Raw genomic sequence first — 18,771 nt, 5'->3', positions numbered from 1 at the left:
CACCCTAACCTTCCCCCTCCCTTGCCCTTCCTTGGCCCTTTCCCCATAGTCTTGTGCTATAGTTGGGTTATAGCTTTCATGTGAAAGCTATAATTTAGCTTCATAGTAGGGCTGAGTATATTGGGTACTTTTTCTTCCATTCCTGAGATACTTTGCTAAGAAGAATATGTTCCAGCTCCATCTATGTAAACATGAAAGAGGTAAAGTCTCCATCTTTCTTTAAGGCTGCATAGTATTCCATGGTATACATGTACCAAAATTTGCTAGTCCATTCGTGGTCGATGGGCACTTGGGCTTCTTCCATGACTTAGCAATTATGAATTGGGCTGCAATAAACATTCTGGTACAGATGTCTTTGTTATATTGTGATTTTTGGTCTTCTGGGTATAGACCTAGTAAAGGAATTATAGGATCGAATGGCAGGTCTATTTTTAGGTCTCTAAGTATTCTCCAAACATCCTTCCAGAAGGAACGTATTAGTGTGCATGCCCACTAGCAGTGTAGAAGTGTGCCCTTTTCTCCAAATCCACACCAACATCTCTGGTTTGGGGATTTTGTTATGTGGGCTATTCTTACTGGGGTTAGGTGATATCTCAGAGTAGTTTTTATTTGCATCTCTCTGATGATTAAAGATGATGAGCTTTTTTTCATGTGTTTGTAGATCGTGCGTCTGTCTTCTTTAGAGAAGTTTCTCTTCAAGTCCCTTGCCCACCCTGATATGGGATCATGTGTTCTTTTCTTGCTAATACGTTTGAGTTCTCTGTGGATTCTGGTTTTAGACCTTTATCGGCAGTATACCTGGAAATATTTTCTCCCATTCTGAGGGCTGTCTGCTTGCTTTACTCACTATGTTCTTGGCTGTACAGAAGCTTTTGAGTTTGATCAGGTCCCAGTACTGTATTTCTGATACTGCTTCAATTGCCTGGGGAGTCCTCCTCATAAAATATTCACCCAGGCCGATTCCTTCAAGAGTTTTCCCTGCACTTTCTTCAAGTATTTTTATAGTTTCATGTCTGAAGTTTAAATCTTTTATCCAGTGAGAATCTATCTTAGTTAATGGTGAAAGGTGTGGGTCCGGTTTCAATCTTCTACAGGTTGCCAGCCAGTTCACCCAGCACCCTTTGTTAAATAGGGAATCTTTTCCCCAATGTTTTTAATTGGCTTGTCAAAGATCAAATAATGGTAAGCAGCTGGATTCATCTCTTGGTTCTCTATTCTGTTCCAGACATCTATTTCTCTGTTTTTGTGCCAATACCATCCTGTTTTGATCACTATCAATTTATAGTACAGTCTCACGTCTGGTAGCGTAATTCCTCCTGCTGTGTTTTTATTGCTGAGTAATGGTTTGGCTATTCGAGGTTTTTTCTGATTCCATATAAAACGAAGTATTATTTTTTCAACATCTTTAAAATATGACAATGGAGCTTTAATAGGAATTGCATTAAAATTATATATTGCTTTGGGTAGTATAGACATTTTAACAATGTTGATTCTTCCCAACCGTGAGCATGGTATGTTTTTCCATTTGTTAACTTCTTCAGCTATTTCTTTTCTTAAAGTTTCATAGTTCTCTTTGTAGAGATCTTTCACGTCCTTTGTTAGGTATACTCTCAAATATTTCATCTTCTTTGGCACTACTGTGAAAGGAATAGAGTCCTTGACTGCTTTTGTGGCTTGGTTATTGTTGGTATATATAAAGGCTACCGATTTATGGGTGTTGATTTTGTAGCCTGAGACATTGCTGTATTCCTAGATCACTTCTAAAAGTTTTGTAGTAGAATCCCTAGTGTTTTCCAGATATACGATCATATCATCTGCGAAGAGTGAAAGTTTGATCTCTTCTGACCCTATGTGGATACCCTTGATGGCAACTTCTTGTCTCAATGTGTCAAAATCTTTGGTCATTTGGTCTTTGAATTCATTGAATTCTTGAGATATCTTTTGGGTTACTGCTTGGAATTCTAATTTGAGCTTATTTGCTATCCAGATTCTGAATTCAATTTCTGACATCTGAGCTATTTGTTTGTGCATGGGATCTTGTGCTATGTCTGCCCCATTGATCCTTGGGGGAGTTGATCTACTCTGACTATTCATATTGCCAGAGTTTTTCTATTGATTTCACCTCATGATTGTTTTTCACTGTTGCCTCTGGCCATCCTCAGAGTTGGGGAGGTGTTTCTCCAAGATTAGACCCCAGCGGGATCACTCTATTGTTGCTGGATCTTTGTAGAAAGTGGCCCTGTGTAGTTCCTCTGGGGCTGTCCCAGTCAGGGAGTTCTGGTTATGGAAGCAGCTCCAGCGTGTGACACACCTAGATCCAGGAACAGGGTGGGAGGTGGTGCGCATGGTTCTGGGAGTGCCTGGCGCCCAGTGACTTTGGCACAGAGACCCCAAGGCTTCAGCAGTCTCTGGCCAGGAGAAGGGCTCTGTGCAGAGGCAGGGAGGGCTCCAGAGGGCACACGGCTACCAGAATCCCTGGCCAGATGAGCGGGCCGGTGTGGAGGCAGGGAGGGTATGGGGTGGGGGGAGGATGCAGGGTTGCACAGATCCCACAGTCCCTGGTCAGGGCATGCAGAGGCCTGGCTGGCGTGGGTTGTGGGTCGGGGTCGTGGTGCAGCTCTTATGGAGGTCCAGGCGGGGCCAAGCCCAGGAGTTTGAGGTTGCTATGAGCTGTGATGCCACGGCACTCTAAAAGGGCAACAGCCCAAGGCTCCAGTGTGCCAAAACCAGTCTCACTCTGCCCTTGAGAGTTAAGGCTGTAAGGCAGCTCAGTCCCTGCCTTTAGGCTGCTCAGTCACTAAGTTACTAGCTCCCCCCCATCCTTGCTCTGCAACCCTGAGGGCGGAGCTTGCCGGGGCAGTTCTCTCACAATGGCTCCCTGCAGCCCCCAGCGGAACACTGTTAGCTCCATCCGGCTCAGTGGCTCAGTCTGGGGCCCTAGACAGTGCCCAAAGTTCTCCACACTCCTTTCAAGCTCTCCCCAAAGGCAGTTCAACTGAGTGCCAAGTCCAAAAACACTGAAACAGTTCATAGGTAAGGCCTTTCCAGTTTGCAGTCTCACTGCTGCTTGTACTTACAGCTGCCTGCGGGATTAGTTCGATCGAACACGTGCAACCACTTGCCAGTTTTCCACTGTTTTTGTCCTCCTCTTGGGGTCCAGAAGTCCCTTGCTGACTCCCTGTATCCTCAAAGGGATAATTATAGGCAGATCCCACCAGCCAATGATGCCTGGAGTCTTATCTTCCCAGACTCACCATGCCCTGTTGCAGGGAGGCTGTTACTCGGCCGCCATCTTGGATTCTTCCAGCCCAAGAGGCACCCTCTTAAAAGCAGTGAGAGAGTTTGCTTTGCCGCAGGCTGGTGGTAGTAAGCAGGATCCCCCTGCTTCACCTCTACACTCAGAGGGATGGGGGAGAACCAGGTAGGCACATGATGACAAGCTGTGGGGCACCCTGGGGCCCAGACCTCGGCCCTGACAGGGCTCTTCATTGCCCTCCCTCCCTTGCCTGGTACCTGGGGTGGTTCCTGGAGAAACTGAGTGGAGAAAAGTTAATGGACAGCAGCTTGTCATAGCTGCCTTTATTTGCCTTTTCATTCACTGGATAGTTATTGACATTCACCAACTGCAGGTTACTGTGTCTGACAAGTGAAGGCAAAGATGGACTCAAACACAGTCCCTGACCTAGAGAAGCTCAGAGCCTGACGTGAACCGGTGCTTGATCTTGGGCGTCGGAGGCCACCCACGCCTCACACAGGCCTCTGTGTTTCAGGGCATGAACTACCTGGAGGACCGGCGCCTGGTGCACCGAGACCTGGCTGCCAGGAACGTGCTGGTGAAGACACCGCAGCACGTCAAGATCACGGATTTTGGACTGGCCAAACTGCTCGGTGCCGAAGAGAAAGAGTACCATGCAGAGGGTGGCAAAGTGAGGGCTGGCTTTCAGGGTAGCGAGCACTTTCCTGTCACCATGGTGGGCCCCCTACCCCTTACCATGGTTTCTAACTGATGTAGGGGACATTCTGGGTGAGGTCCCAGCAGCTGCCACTGACACCTGGTCTAGTAAGGGTCTCCTGGCAGCTGGAGCCAGAGCTGCTTAGGGAGTGAGACACTGGCTTGGGAGAGTGAGCAGTCATCTGCAGGTGATCATTAGCAAAGTTCAGGTGCCAGCCTCCCCAGAACATAAACACCCTTCAAAAGAAGAGCTGGGAAACATCACAGCTAATTTGGGGGCACCTTGCTCTTGACATCTCAGACACATGGAAGGCTCCCCATGTGGTTCCAAGAGCTCCTGGGGGTCTCTGTGACTCAAGATGGGACAGGCAGCAGTGGGATCTCTCCCTTCCATCTGGCTTGGGGTTCCCCAGGGATCTCTCTCACCAGTGAGGGGAGAGGACCCCCCCATCAGGTGCCCAGATGCTCTCCCGGCAAAGTTTCACCCTGGCTGTTTGGCTCTCAGCAGCCACCAATGCTGACACTTGTCCCTGAGAACACACACAAATCCAGGAGGGTGGGCAGCAACCCTGAGCAGCTCATGGCCCAAAGGGGTCTTGGCTGCCATATTGAACACCCCCATCCTGCTGGGAGGCAAGCTGGGGCTGGGGATGGGGTGGGGTGGTGGCCTAGCTACAATATCTGTCACTTGTGATTAGGCCCAGGGCAATGTAATACTTTTCTGCAGAGGAACACTATGGTTTTTATTGCTTCTTTCTCATCATCTGAAGGTGCCCATCAAGTGGATGGCGCTGGAATCAATTTTACACCGAATTTATACCCATCAAAGCGATGTCTGGAGCTATGGTGAGTCAAAATCCTGAAGCTAATGCACTTGTAGTGAGGCTAGACTGGCTTTTATTGTTAGTTAATTTACATTCAATGCTTTGATATGGAGATGTTTTCTTTCAAGATGGTGAGCAATGACAATGTAATAGTTATTATCTATCCATCACCATGACAGAACAGGACAGAGGGAGCTGGTCTGAGTCTCCAGCCATGTTCAGTGTCACTGGGGGTGCTGCTGAACTGGGCTGGCAGGGAGGCGGTAGTGGGCAGGGAGAGAACTTGAGAACCTTTGCCCACACCATCAAACCAGACTTGACCTCTTGCCACAAATTTAAAGTAACCAAAGGGCAATGACAAAGGAGGTTTCATGAGGAGAGTTTCATGGCAGGGAAATGAGGTTTGTGATGAACTAACTCAGTGGCCTTGGAAGCACATGGTGTCTTCATGTGCCAGAGAGAAGGGGGTGACAGCCAGGCACTGTAAGGACATCTGCAGGGGAACTGAGGAGACTGGTAACTGCTTCCCACGGTGGACTCGCATGTAGGGACCCATCCTCCAGATCCTCTTCCAAATCCCAGAGTGGCTGTGCACAGGCTTGAGCTCCAACCTCCCCAGCTGCCTCTGTCCCAAGCCCCAATCCTGTCCTCGCCTTATCCTGACCTCTGTGCCAGGTATGTGCACTGGGTCACCACATGTGGTCTTTAAGTGTCACCTAGCACCCCACTACTAAAAGGCTGAGTGAGATGTCTTCCTGCTGCCTTTGCTTGAAAAAAGTCTGTCTTCCCCGGTCGCTGACTGCATGAGGGAGGGTGCCCCTCCCTGGAGGTGAGCATCTGGGGAGAGTGCTGTCAGGAGGCATTTCCCAGGGGAAGTTAGTCATTAGCACAAAAGCAAAAATATTCAGGAGACTGTTCATTTAGTATTTGCTCTTTCCCATAGGATCATTAACTTTCTAATATTCTAAATACAAATATGTGTTTTCATTTCCTGAGCCTTCATCTTTTCTGTTAGAATGTAAGATTTCCAAAAGCAGGGATGGATGCCGTTGTGAATATGGAATTTCTGTATGTACCTGTGAGCTAAGCTTCTGCCACGGAGAGCCAGATAAGGCAGCAGAGCTCTTCCAGGACCCTGCCCAGTGGCTCCTATGGGCCACCTCCTTCCCTCCAAACTCCCTCACCTGCTCTCCACACAGTGCCAAAAGATATTTTTAAACCACATCAGATTTCTCCTTCTCAGCTCGAGCACCCTTCTTTGGGGTTCTGAGAATGTCCCGCTGAGTCCTGGAGCCCTCACTGCAGTCGATGAGACTCTGGATAGGCCTACACTCATGCCTCCCCCAGGCCATGCGGCCTCACCCTCCAGGCTCCAGCTGACCATGCTCCACACCTGTCCACCCTGGCAGAGTAAAAGGAAACCCTCAAGAATCCAGTGATGTCATGCCTTTGAGTGGTCAGGAAGCCGTGTCCCCAGAGAGGCTGTTGAAAGCTTTGTTATCACAGTAGGTTGTAGCTGCTAAGTGGCGGCTCCCTGGAATTACCAGACCATGAGCCTGAATTTTTTTTTTTTTTTTTTTGTAGAGACAGAGTCTCACTGTACCGCCCTCGGTAGAGTGCCGTGGCGTCACACGGCTCACAGCAACCTCTAACTCTTGGGCTTACGCGATTCTCTTGCCTCAGCCTCCCAAGCAGCTGGGACTACAGGCGCGCGCCACAACGCCCAGCTATTTTTCTGTTGCAGTTTGGCCGGGGCTGGGTCCGAACCCGCCACCCTCGGCATATGGGGCCAGCGCCCTACTCACTGAGCCACAGGCACCACCTGAGCCTGAATTTTTAGTTCAAAATTTTTAGTTCACTGTCTTCTCCACTGTCTCATGTCCAGGGCAGGCAGAATGCTCACTTTATCAAGGGAGGGGCCTACCGCCACCCTGCACACACATCCCTCCCTCTTTACTATTTGTTCTGAAGCCTAAATCCCTGCCTTCCTACTAGAATGAATTGCACCTGCTTAGAAAGCTCATTAGGGAAGAGGAAATTGACCTCACAGGTGGGAAATAAGGTGTACTCTCTCCTGGAGTCTATGGTGACTCTTGGGAAGCGGAGGGGCTCCTAAGAAGGCTCTTCTTTTTTCCTCGTCCCTGGACCACTGCCACCCTTCAGTTGTCAACCTGCATTCAGTATATTAATTCCAGTTGGATGGATTCCAGCTAAAGATTTTTGGAAAGGCCTCAGTAAAATTCAGTTCTGTGGTGACACATAAATAGGCCAGGTCTTGGGACAGTGGGGAGTGGGTCAGCCAAAGATCAGCAGTTCCAGGGTCCAGGCTCCTCCAGGCTCTTCCCACGTGGTTGGGGACCCTGTTCAGTCTGCCATGGCTATCCCCAGGGGCAGAACAGGGCATCTTCACTGTCCCATAAGGGCACAGTCTTCGTAAGGGTCTCCACACTTTCTAGAGCAGAGAATCTCTGGAGAGGAGGCACACATGAGGCTTTTCATCTAAAATGGCACAGATTCTAAGGTTATCACTGCTCTCCTTTGTTTTTAATCATGGTAGGGGGTTGATTTTGATACTAAAAATGAAATTTTTATGTTTATCAACAGGAACATAAGCCTTTTCGTTTCCAGCTTTTTTGTGATTTAGAAACATCTTCCAACCTTGTAAAGAATCTCGTCTTTCCACTCTGGCAGGTACAAGCCACTGAGGGCAGAGGTCTGAGTGTGTGGCTCCCATGCCATAGAGTAATGACACTCGTGTTACTAGAGTTGCGGCATCTTTAATGTTTTTACCAAAGTTTGCCGTCTCTCAGTCTCTTACTGTTTGCTAGATGTTGTGCTACACTTCTTAGTTAGATCCTCATAGCCATCCTGTGAGACAGAAACTGTTATTATCCCACTATGGAAACAGGAGAACTGAGGCTTCGCATAGGCTAACCAATGTGTGGGTGTGCAGAAACACTAGTTTTTAAACTTTAGGAGACAGTAACCAGCAGTGATGACTGAAGATGGGCTGTGATTAGCATGGTACAGACTCATATTTCCTCCCCTCAGGAGTCACCGTTTGGGAACTGATGACCTTTGGCTCCAAACCCTATGACGGAATCCCTGCCAGTGAGATCTCCTCCATCCTGGAGAAGGGAGAGCGCCTGCCCCAGCCACCCATCTGCACCATCGATGTCTACATGATCATGGTCAAGTGTGAGTGACGGGCCTTTCACGGCCAGCAGGTCTCCAGCACATGGGGTGCCTGGTTACCCAGGCAAGGCCTCCGGCTCCCTGGAGGAGGGTCTCACATCTGCAGAGTTTCTCAACCTGTGGGTCGCGACCCACAAAAACTGTATTAAAGGGTTGCGGCATTAGGGAAGATGAGAACCACTGTCCTACAGGGATGCTGAGAACCACTGGCTCACTGGAGGAGCATCTCACATCCTTGGGGAAGGACAGAGCCCAAAAACCTCTGTTCACGGCACAGGCATTCTTCAGAACACTCGTGTCTGACTCACTGAGCAGTATGGCCTGACGTATGTCCATGTTTGCAAGCAAATCAGTAAAATTAAAGTCTTTTGTAAGCCATTGCACCAAAATATTCTCCTCTCTGAGTTGTTCAATGAAATACCAAGTCACCTCAGGCCTTGAAGCCTGTCACTAGAGAGAAGGAATATTTTTAAATGCTTAATAATGAGTAACCACACGAGGTTAACAGAATCAATATTTCTGCTTTGACTTAAACCTTTCACATGGGATTTGTGTGAGATCTCCCGCAGTGTGGCATTTAAACATTTTAGTCCAAATAAGAGTGGCAGTGGGTGGATGATGTTGTCCCAGCACCACAAGTGCACAGATGAGCACTTGCACAAGAAATGGGCATAGGGGATCGACAGAGCCAGGTTAACTTAAATATTAGTGCCTTTCTGAACTTTAGACCACAGTTAATCTGTTTTGACTTCCTTGGTTTGGGCTGAGGAAGCTGGGTCCAGAGAGGCCACATGGTTTGTGTAGGGACACATAGTATCCCAGCCTAAAGTGGCTGGTCATCGTGCTGATGACAGGTGAATGTGGCCCTCCACAGGCACGAGGACCTCTGCAGGTTGCCAATTTTTGGCTATTTAATCTTAGACTGCTGTGTCTAAGAAGCAGCCTCTCAGGGAAGGGACAACATGGCTGGCCCTGTCCTCTGAGTGCGCGGCCACAGGGTTCACATCATAGGGAGCGTGCAGGGTGGGGCAGGCCCCAACCAGCCTGATTAAAGCCTTTACATTTTTCTGAGTGAGTCGGCTTTCCAGCCAGAAGGAATGAGAAGGGTGGATGGGGCTTTGACGCAAGGCACATGATCAGAGGGGCACAGAGCCTGTGACTCCATACTGCAGGGCCGTGTGGCCCCAGGGGTGCTACAGGGATGCTGAGCCTAGGAGCGTGGGCGTGAGAAAGTGGGGTGATGTCACTGTTGTTCTGGCTCAGAGACAGGGTGCTGGCATGGTCTTCCCACAGCAGCCACTGTTTAGAAGTGGCCACTGTGTAGAATCTGTCACAGAGATCAGTCTCTTCACCACTCATTTGTCTGGGAGGACTGGCGGCCTCTCTGCAGGGCCTTCCTTAAGCAGGGCCTTCTTTATTGCTTCTTCTAAGTTCTAATTGCACCATTTTCCCCCAGGCTGGATGATAGATGCAGATAGTCGCCCAAAGTTCCGTGAGTTGATCATTGAATTCTCCAAAATGGCCCGAGACCCCCAGCGCTATCTAGTCATCCAGGTATGGCCCGTCTACCCTCCCACGGGTAACAGTCCCTCTGAGGAGCATCAGACGTCACTGTGCTCCCCACACACTCCCACAGCCTCCTGCTGTCTAACCCTCTGGTACTGTAGGATCAGCTTCAGTTAAGGCGCAGGCCAAACTGCGAACCAGGTGGGGTCCAGGTGGTGCCCACACCTCCCCGTCATTCCAGCCAGATGCAGCCTCCTCACACTCAGGCTTCAAGTCACTCTCACGCTGCAGGTGGGAGAAGCAGGCTCTTGTGGCAGGCACACATGACTTCCCATCTCAGCCCAGCACAGCCCATCTGCCCCCACAGCTAGGAGTGCCAAAGCTGGGTTTCCTCAAAGATGCAGCAAAGTTACACATTCAGAGTAAGTTGGTTGGTTAGGGTCAGGGAGCAGCACGGGGCACTCAGTAAAGGCGCTGTTCTTCCCTTGAGGTTCCCTCCTGAGGAACCTCCCATCCTCCTCCCTTCCTCCCATCAAAGAACGGTGACTGTTTCATTTTATGGCATCCACAGCAGCTATACTTCTGAGAAACAGAGGGTTTTATTGTAACAGACTGGCCAACTTGCAGGCACCTGCTTGCAGTAGGGCCCAGCTCTTGTGGCCCACAAGGGACTAGACTTTTCATGGGACTTTCTCATGGTCTCAAAATCCCTGCCCCAGGGAGACGAACGCATGCATCTGCCAAGCCCCACGGACTCCAATTTCTACCGTGCCCTGATGGATGAGGAGGACATGGAGGATGTCGTGGACGCCGACGAGTACCTCATCCCGCAGCAGGGTTTCTTCCACAGCCCATCCACATCCCGGACACCGCTTCTGAGCTCACTGGTAGGAGCCCTTTCTCTCTCTTGCTCTCTTAAGATGTGTCTGCTGGTGTGAGCAAATCGGGTTTAGAGAAAATGAATCTCACACCTTCAAAAAGAAGTCAGTTTTAGCCAAATGATAAAGCCAGAATCAGTGTAATCTGCCCCCACAGATTATAAGTAAGTGTATTAATCAAGTAAGTGTATTAATTATTTCATTGCATTGCAACAACTTGGTTATAATCCTTTTAGGTCCACTGAGGAACAGAAATAAATCAAAACTAAACCTAATTTTTCTAAAGGTAATGACTGAGCCAAGAAATGGAGCACCTTCAGTATACTCACCCCCAAGCCCCGCTCCAGCCCTCAGGGAAAGCAGGGAGCAGGTACAAGTGTGCTCTGACTGGCTTCCCTGCTTCTTTTTCAGAGTGCAGCCAGCAACAATTCCACTGTGGCCTGTGTGGATCGGAATGGGGTATGTATGAACCAGAATTAACAATATTGTATTGCTGTATATGCTACATACAAAATGCCCATCTTCACCCAGATAATTTGGATTTTTCTCCCTGACCTTTACCCTGAGGTGAGCAATTGGCTATCCTGTGTCACAGTGCCATTCAAAGTGTGGTTCATGGACCAGCAGCCCAGAAGTCCCTGGCAGCTTGTTAGAAATGCACATTTGCCACCACCCCAGGCCTACCAGACGAGGTCCTGGGAGTGGTGCCATCATCTGTGCATCATCAGCCCTCCAGGCGATTCGGTGCGTGCTGATGCCAGAAGCTGTGGTCTAGACCTACAATGGCCACATGTGGCTACTTAAATGTTAATCACTTAAAATAAAGTAAAATATAAAATTAAGTTCCTCACACACTTGAAGTGTTCAGTAGCCACATGTGGCTGAGTACAGGGCACAGGACACGTGCATCCCTACAGAGGGTTCTGGGGGACAGCTCTGGCCAGGCCTGCAGGGTCAGAACTGCATTTTCACCAGATTCAGGTGACTTTCATATACGTAGACATCTAAGCAGCCCTAACTGGGGTGACCGTGCTGGTTTCTTCCCCTGCAGAGCTGTCCCATCAAGGAGGAGAGCTTCCTGCAACGGTACAGTTCCGACCCCACCGGTGCCTTGATGGAGGACAGCATGGACGATGCCTTCCTCCCAGTGCCTGGTGAGTGGCTGCTCTGGAGACTGCTGTGCTCCATCCAGCAGCAGCTGGTCCTCACTGACTGCTGCCCACACCAGGCACACCCTTCCAGAAGTGGAAACTGGCAGGTTTGCACACAGCGGAGGGAATAGATGCAGAAAAATGCATAATGGCTGAACATGCAGAGTCACTCTGTGGTCATTATCTGAAAGGCCATGCTTTCAGCATGAGACTGCAGACTTTCTAGAATTTGAAGCAAACCACAGAGAGGTCTGTGTGTGCACGGCATGCATTCTGTGTGTCTGTGTGTGTGTGTGAGAGAGAGAGAGATTCCATCTCTGCTCCCTCCCAGCTCTGCTGTGGGCCTGTGATACACATGTAAGTAATCTAAGCTTTCTCCCAAGACACTCCTAACCTGCATTCACACATGCACACACACACCCTTCAAGGCCAGGTTGTCCTCTTTGAACTTTGAATTTGCAAAAGGTGCCTGTGCCCTTTACTTTGAGAAACATAAAAGCATACATTTTGCAACCCCAGCTATGCCTGAGGCACCCACCCCTGTTATCAGCACCTTGTTGAAGACATATACCTGGGGCTCAGAGTGAGGCGTGGACCCTGCATGGGAGGATGCCTTGCTGACCACATCTCCTCTGATCTCTCTTCAATTCCAGAGTACATGAACCAGCCTGTCCCCAAGAGGCCTGCGGGCTCTGTGCAGAGCCCTGTGTATCACAGTCAGCCTCTGAGTCCAGCCCCTGGGAGGGACCCCCACTACCAGAACCCCCACAGCACTGCCGTGGGCAACCCTGAGTATCTCAACACGGCCCAGCCTTCTTGTGTCAGCAGCACCCTCCACAGCTCTGCCCATTGGGCCCGGAAGGGCAGCCACCAGATCAGCCTGGATAACCCTGAGTACCACCAGGACTGCTTCCCTCAGCCGAACGGCCTGGTCAGGGCTCCTGCAGCTGAGAATGTGGAGTACCTGAGGGCAGCACCCCCAAGCAGTGAGTTCATTGGAGCATGACCACGGAGGACCGTGGCATCTGTGAAATCTCAGACTCTGCAGATGCCTAGGACCAAGCCATGGCAGCTACTCCAGTCCCTACACCCATGCCCATGTCCACTCTCAGACCCACGGGCTGGCAATGCCATGTTTGTTCTGACCAGCCCCTCTTTCAGCCAAGAAGTGCCCCTGACTTGGGTGCTCTTTGGGAAGTTACAGTCACATTCCTTTGTCTTCAAACTGTGAAGCTTCCACACAAGGCATCTGGCAAGAATGTTGTCATTAGGAAAAAATAAATATATGTAAGGATTGTTATTGGTTGGGGATCTTCTGGATTTTTAATTGCCAACATTGATTTTGATTTTAATGGGGTCTTCCAACGAGAAAGAAGTTTGCTTATAGTTGTTGCCACGCTGAGGGTGCCCAGGCCCAGCTGTGCCCACGGAGTGCGGCTGTCAGTCTTCCAACTGACACTTGATCCTGTTGGCTCTGCTTCAAGACTATTCCACTGCAAGACAACTGAATACACAGGAAACCCTGCATGTCCTGGGCAGGCTTGGTCTACCACGTCATGGCAGGTGCAGTAGGACATGCCACTTTGCCCCTTTATAGGCAATTAAGAAATGGGGGGAGCAGATTTCTTCCCCTGACTTATTTTTGTATGAATGTCTCCAAGGTACTTAGTCTTCACTGATTGACCAGTGTTGTCTAATGATGAGCCTTAGACTCACTTGTTTATTTTCTGTTCTGTTGTTTTGATACTCAGTGTGCTTTCCCTGACTTACTGTCATGAAGTCAGCAAGAGAAGACGGTACCTTAAGTAGCAATACAATTCCAGCCCACATTTGATTTACCAATGTTTAGACCAATAGCTTTTGATTAAAATGGACCAGCAATGCAAAAGTTAATGTGCAAACATACCCCTGAATTTGAGGCTCAGATAAAATGCATCAAGTTTTAAGGGGTAAATGTCAGGAGACTGCAAAAAATGAGGCTGCTCCTAAATTTCCTTTAGTTCTCACCACCCAACCACCAAATATTAGTTTAAGTTACTCATAGGAGATAATTTTCTCTTTCCATTTCACTTTCAAAGTTATTTACTTGAAGGGTATGTGTTCCTCCTTGGTCAGCTACCCGTAGAGTCCCTCCTTGCCCTTTGTTAAAAAAACATGTCTAGACACTGAAGCAACTATTCCAGAATTTACAGCCTGGCCAGAGTAGGCACATTTGAGAAATAAAAAAGCATTATGAATAGTGTGGAATTCAAGTGATAAATGAGAAAGTAGGGTTTGAAAGTGGGGACAATGCTTTCGCATCTTTGGTTGCTTTAGAAGAAAAAAAATATAATAATTCCTAAAATAATTCCCCATAGTTAAAGGATCCCAGCTGCTTTCCTGATCTTTGTGTTTCTGTAGCCCGACTGGTCAGCAGCCTGATTGGTCAACAGCTCTGGCAAACCGTGCTTTAAATACTCCTAGTCAATATCTGCCCCATCCAGATTAGACACTATCTTCAGTCTACAAGTATACTCAGCCACACATACATACACATTCCTTTTGCTTTTAAATTAGCAACTTCAAAGCAAATTGATCAGGGCTCCATGGTTTTGTTAGGAAAATACTTGACTTTTGTCTAAATGGAAATAAAACTATATTTCTTTTCCATTCCATTCCATTCTGCTCTCAAATACTCTTAAGCAACTTATACTAGCCTAGCATGAGTGCCAAAGATACAAAAATAAATAAAAGATCTCCCTGATACTGAGAAACTCACAGTTTAGCTTAGGAAATGGACTCATAACCTTGAAGCAGAATTGAGGAAGGGCAGACAGGACCTATCGGCCAGCACAGGGAGGGCACATGCAGGGAGGGCAGGTTCTGCCTGAGGAATCCTGGACGCTTCCCCCGGAGACTCAGCCTTAAGGGAAGTGGAAAGGCCAGCCCAGCAGAACCTCAACAGAAAACACGCTCACAACGGATCCCCTCACAAAGTCACCCCACTGTCCAGCCTTCTAACAGGAGCCACCCACACCCACTTTGTCCAGAGGCTTGCATCGCCAGGAGAGATTTCGAGCTTCCCCTCTGAAATGAGGAGTGAGAAGAGTGAGCAACATCTAGTCCTAAGAATCTGAGCTCCTGCACCATGGTCAGTAAACCACTTTCATTATGTATTCACCTCAGGACATAAAGAAATACTTCAATCAGAACTGGGAAACAGGATGACTCCTGTTCGGCCATCACTTTTTTGTCTGTGATCTCTTTTTTTAATGAGGGAGGGCAGTTGGAGGTCAGATTGTAGGAACTAAATCCTAGGACTTCTGCAGTTTGCAACACTGACACTACCACACCAGAAACTATTCAAGCTTGCTTTTCTTCTCCACATTTCAGTTTTCTACATATTTAGCTGCCAAATTCTATTAATTTTAAGACTTTTTCCCAAATGTTCTCATTCCTTCTGCCCAGGGAGGCACAGAGGGCACACATGGCCAGATCAAAGGGAGAAGCCCAGAGCCCTTAGTTCCACTCCACAGCCCTCCTGGGCACATCTCAGACCTTTTCTTAGTCCCCATGCTCTTCCTCACTGATAACCAGTCCCTGAGGCCTGCAGGAGCCTGTCTAGTGCTCCTTCCTCAGTTCCTACAGGACCTTCCCCAGGCCCGACCTCAGCTCTGGCCTTGGGAAGCAGAGTCCAAGGAGCAGAATGGAGTTGGGAGCTGGCTGACTCCCACATGGTCCTCTCATGTAATCTCTAAGCAGGCCCTCTAGTTGTGCCCTGTGAGAAACACTTGTTATCCTCTAAAGTTAAGAGAAGAGACACATCTTTTAAACTCTAAAATTCCTGTGAGCCAGGTCACCACTGACAGCGTGCTCAGAAGCACCTTGGTGGCATCGCAGTGCCCCGGTTGATGACAAAGCTAGGATTCCACTGCAGACATACCAAACTGGGGTGCACAGAGAAACTGGCTTCCCAGCCTGGGTGCCCAGGGAGTCTCCCAGGTTGATCAACAGCTTATGATTTAATTGCTCTCAGGTGCAGCCTGGGCCTGGGACCTTCCCAGCTCCCAGGTTGTTGTGAGCACGTTTTGGGACCCAGACTGTGAAGGAAAGGCCCAAGGCCCCTCCACCCACATCAGCCTCTGCCCAGGCAGGGTGAAGCTGGGATGATGGGGACCCACGTGCTCACGCTCACCATGTGTGAGAGCCAGCAGGGGAGCTTCAAAAGAAGGGGTCAGGGGTCTGCAGGCCAATTCAACCCAAACTGTGCAGTCAGGGTTGAAACTCCCGCTCTGAGGTCCCCTTCAGCTGTGCAGGCCCAGGGGTCTATACTATGGCCCGTGTCAATGGAGAATCAGAGTCTGGGAAGGGGAGAGGCTCCCATGTGCAAGGTACAGAACCATTTGCAGTCACTGATATGCCTGTTTTGGCACTACTAGTGGCCATTCCAAACACCTCCAATTCATCGTCACCAGCAGCTTATCCTGAAAGTGGCACATACCCAGGTCTGAGCCTTGATAAAGCCTTGGGACCCTTCACATGTCTAATCCCCTTGTGAGTGAGCAGCAGCACACGTGGCAGCTGTTGGAATTGCCCTTAGTGGCCACCCTGCATGACCTTCTGTGATGATTTGATGTTTTTATTGCAACATAATGATCTGTTTGTATTTACTTGCTGGAGGGCTGAACAGAAACTCCAGTTTCTTTTCCCAGCTTCCCTGTTGTGCCAGGCGACACATCTTTGTACTATTAAAGACATAGACAGGGTTTTAAATGTAAATCTATTTTTGTAACTTTTTTGCAGGATATTGTCTTCTTTATGTAGCACTGAACTTTGTAAAGTATATTTTTAGGAAACTCATTTTTCTACTAAAGGAAACACAGTTAACTTTAGAAAGACTGCAATAGAATAAAAATTTGAACTGAAATCTTTGTTAAAAGGATTAAATTGAAGGAAAAGAGAAGTCTTTTCTCTCTCTTATGGAAAGGTACAGCCTCAGTGCAGAGAAAAGCTAGGCTTTTGCCATGGTAAAGAGAAGAATCGTCGTTTTTTTGTGTTTATGGAATTAGGAAAGATGGGAAGCATGTTTAGCTTGCTCCGGAGCAGGTTCTGTTGGGTCTGTTTGGAGCAATGTTAATGGAAAGAGAGTACTGTCTGTTATCATGAGAAGTATCCACTACATGCCATATCCTGACCATCTGACAATATCCCAGTCAATGTAAGAAAGGCAACAATACAGCACTTTGTTGATTTATATATGTATAATGTGATTTCAATGCAAATTATTTTATTTTTATATTTACAATTGTTAATGCATTTATCAACGTAGATTAACAATAATAATAATGTTCAGTTTACTTTGGTTACTCAACACACAAGCTGACGTGACATCATTAGAGCTTTCAAAAAGCTTAAAGCCCAAATGTACTACAGACCAATTAAATACAACTCTCTAGGGGTAAAACCTAGGCAATTGCACTTTTTATAGCTCCTAAGGTCACTGCCATATGTAGCCAAAGCTGAGAACCATCAGCCTAGGGTCACAGAGACTTGGACATACAGGCAAATTCTGCAGGTGCAGGTGACTCCCAGGCCCAGAGAACTCTAAGCCACAGAGGCCTGAGCCATTGGTCACTGTGGGTCAGGAGCCTGGACAGAGTTTCCATGAAGGTTGTCCAGGCACTAGAAGAAAGAGTGTCCAGCCAATTGATAAAAGGGAAGGAAATATATCTTTTTTTTTTTGGCGTTTTTCTTCTGGCAACGATTTCTTGTCATCAGGAAATATATCTTAAAACAGACAACTCTCTTCTGTTTTTCAAGCTTGCTTCCCACACTAAAGTTGGCTGGTAGTTAAGGAAAGACAGTGAGTATTTTTGCTGCATTTGCAGCCATTGCTGTCCTCCCTGAAGAAGTGAGATGAGCTGGACTTTCCAGGGTGAAAGGAAACAGTGGCCTATCAGGTACATTACAAAGAGCAGACTTCAGGAGGGCTGGATATGTGGTTGCATGGCTTTCATAAAAACAAGAATCCAAAAAAAGGATCCTTGCTTTAGAAAACATTGTTTATATACTCTTCACCAATTACAGAGTAGAACCTCCATAGCTGACCCCCTCCGAAGTTGACCTGATTTCACAGACTGGACATGCACATGTACGTGTCAGTACAGCAGGCCTCGTTCCTTCTGGTGACCACCTCCTGTGCTGACCAGTTTGCTACAGTCCCTAGGATGGTCAACTCACAGAGGTTCTACTGTGTCTGGGACAAAAATGAAAGCAAATAGTTGTGATTTTTCTTCCATGGATAGCTAAACACCTACAGTGGGTCCACTGAGGTTGTAAATCTGTTGCGTAGCAGATGACACTCCAGAGGAAAATTGAAATATACACCTATGTTTCCAGATGCACCTACTTGTTTTTAAAAAAGAAGTCCTGATGACCTGATTTGGCTACAAGAATAATCTTGCTGTATAATATAATCTCTTGGAAATTAAGAGACCCTGTGCATTTGATGGGTGGTGTTACAGGCAACAGTGTGACTAACAACAGACAGCAATGACTCTGTCTTAGAAACATTCAAGCAATAGCTTGACAGCTTCCACATGTGCTCCGTTTTAACTGTGTAAAGTTTTGCTATGATGAAAATAATGTTTGTACAAATGAAAAGCAGGGGTCTTTTTTATATGGTTTATACTGTTGAGCCGATCGTGTTGATTGTATATTATTAAAAATTAGACGTATATTATTCATTGTTCTTTACTCTTTAGTACCTGATAATAATATTGCATTCTTTGTTAACAAGGTAGCGTTGATATAAGTTATTAATCATATCTGGCCAACTGTAGATGTTCTTCCATGACAACTTTATTTATTTATTTATTTTTTTATTTTTTTTTTTTTTTGAGACTGAGTCTCAAGCTATCACCCAGGGTGGACTACCATGGCGTCACAGCTCACAGCAACCTCAAACTCTTGGGCTTAAGCAATTCTCTTGCCTTAGCCTCCCAAGCAGTTGGGAGTACAGGCACCAGCCACAACACCCAGCTATTGTTTGTTGCAGTTGTCATTGTCGTTTAGCTGGACCGGGCCGGGTTCAAACCCATCAGCCTTGCTTGGTGTATGCGGCCAATGCCCTACCCACTGAGCCACGGGTGCCGCCTCCTGACAACTTTTTTAAAGAATTAATTTATACACTTTATTTTTAGAGCAGACTTAAGTTCACAGAAATACTGAGCAGAAAGTACAGAGAGCTCCCATTACCCCCTTCCCCTAAGCAGCCTCCGCCCCTC

General features: G+C 47.7%; 1 protein-coding gene across 2 annotated transcripts in view; it reads left to right on the top strand.

Moving 5' to 3' along the window:
• The window catches only part of EGFR (epidermal growth factor receptor), a 183,636-nt gene extending 165,409 nt beyond the window's left edge, over positions 1-18,227 (top strand). For both annotated transcript variants that reach the window (XM_053554032.1, XM_053554033.1), the window contains exons 21-28: positions 3,771-3,926; positions 4,723-4,798; positions 7,828-7,974; positions 9,428-9,525; positions 10,197-10,364; positions 10,767-10,814; positions 11,407-11,509; positions 12,160-18,227. In XM_053554032.1, coding sequence (XP_053410007.1) covers positions 3,771-3,926; positions 4,723-4,798; positions 7,828-7,974; positions 9,428-9,525; positions 10,197-10,364; positions 10,767-10,814; positions 11,407-11,509; positions 12,160-12,512 — 1,149 coding nt within the window. In that variant the 3' untranslated portion in view covers positions 12,513-18,227. The remainder of the gene's footprint in view (positions 1-3,770; positions 3,927-4,722; positions 4,799-7,827; positions 7,975-9,427; positions 9,526-10,196; positions 10,365-10,766; positions 10,815-11,406; positions 11,510-12,159) is intronic.
• Positions 18,228-18,771: the final 544 nt, after the last annotated feature.

This window comes from Nycticebus coucang, chromosome 11 (genome assembly GCF_027406575.1).
Source record: "Nycticebus coucang isolate mNycCou1 chromosome 11, mNycCou1.pri, whole genome shotgun sequence".
Classification (NCBI taxonomy): Eukaryota; Metazoa; Chordata; class Mammalia; order Primates; family Lorisidae; genus Nycticebus; species Nycticebus coucang.
The sequence above is the reverse complement of the archived record's forward strand: the minus strand, read 5'-3'. Positions and strand labels throughout refer to the sequence as shown.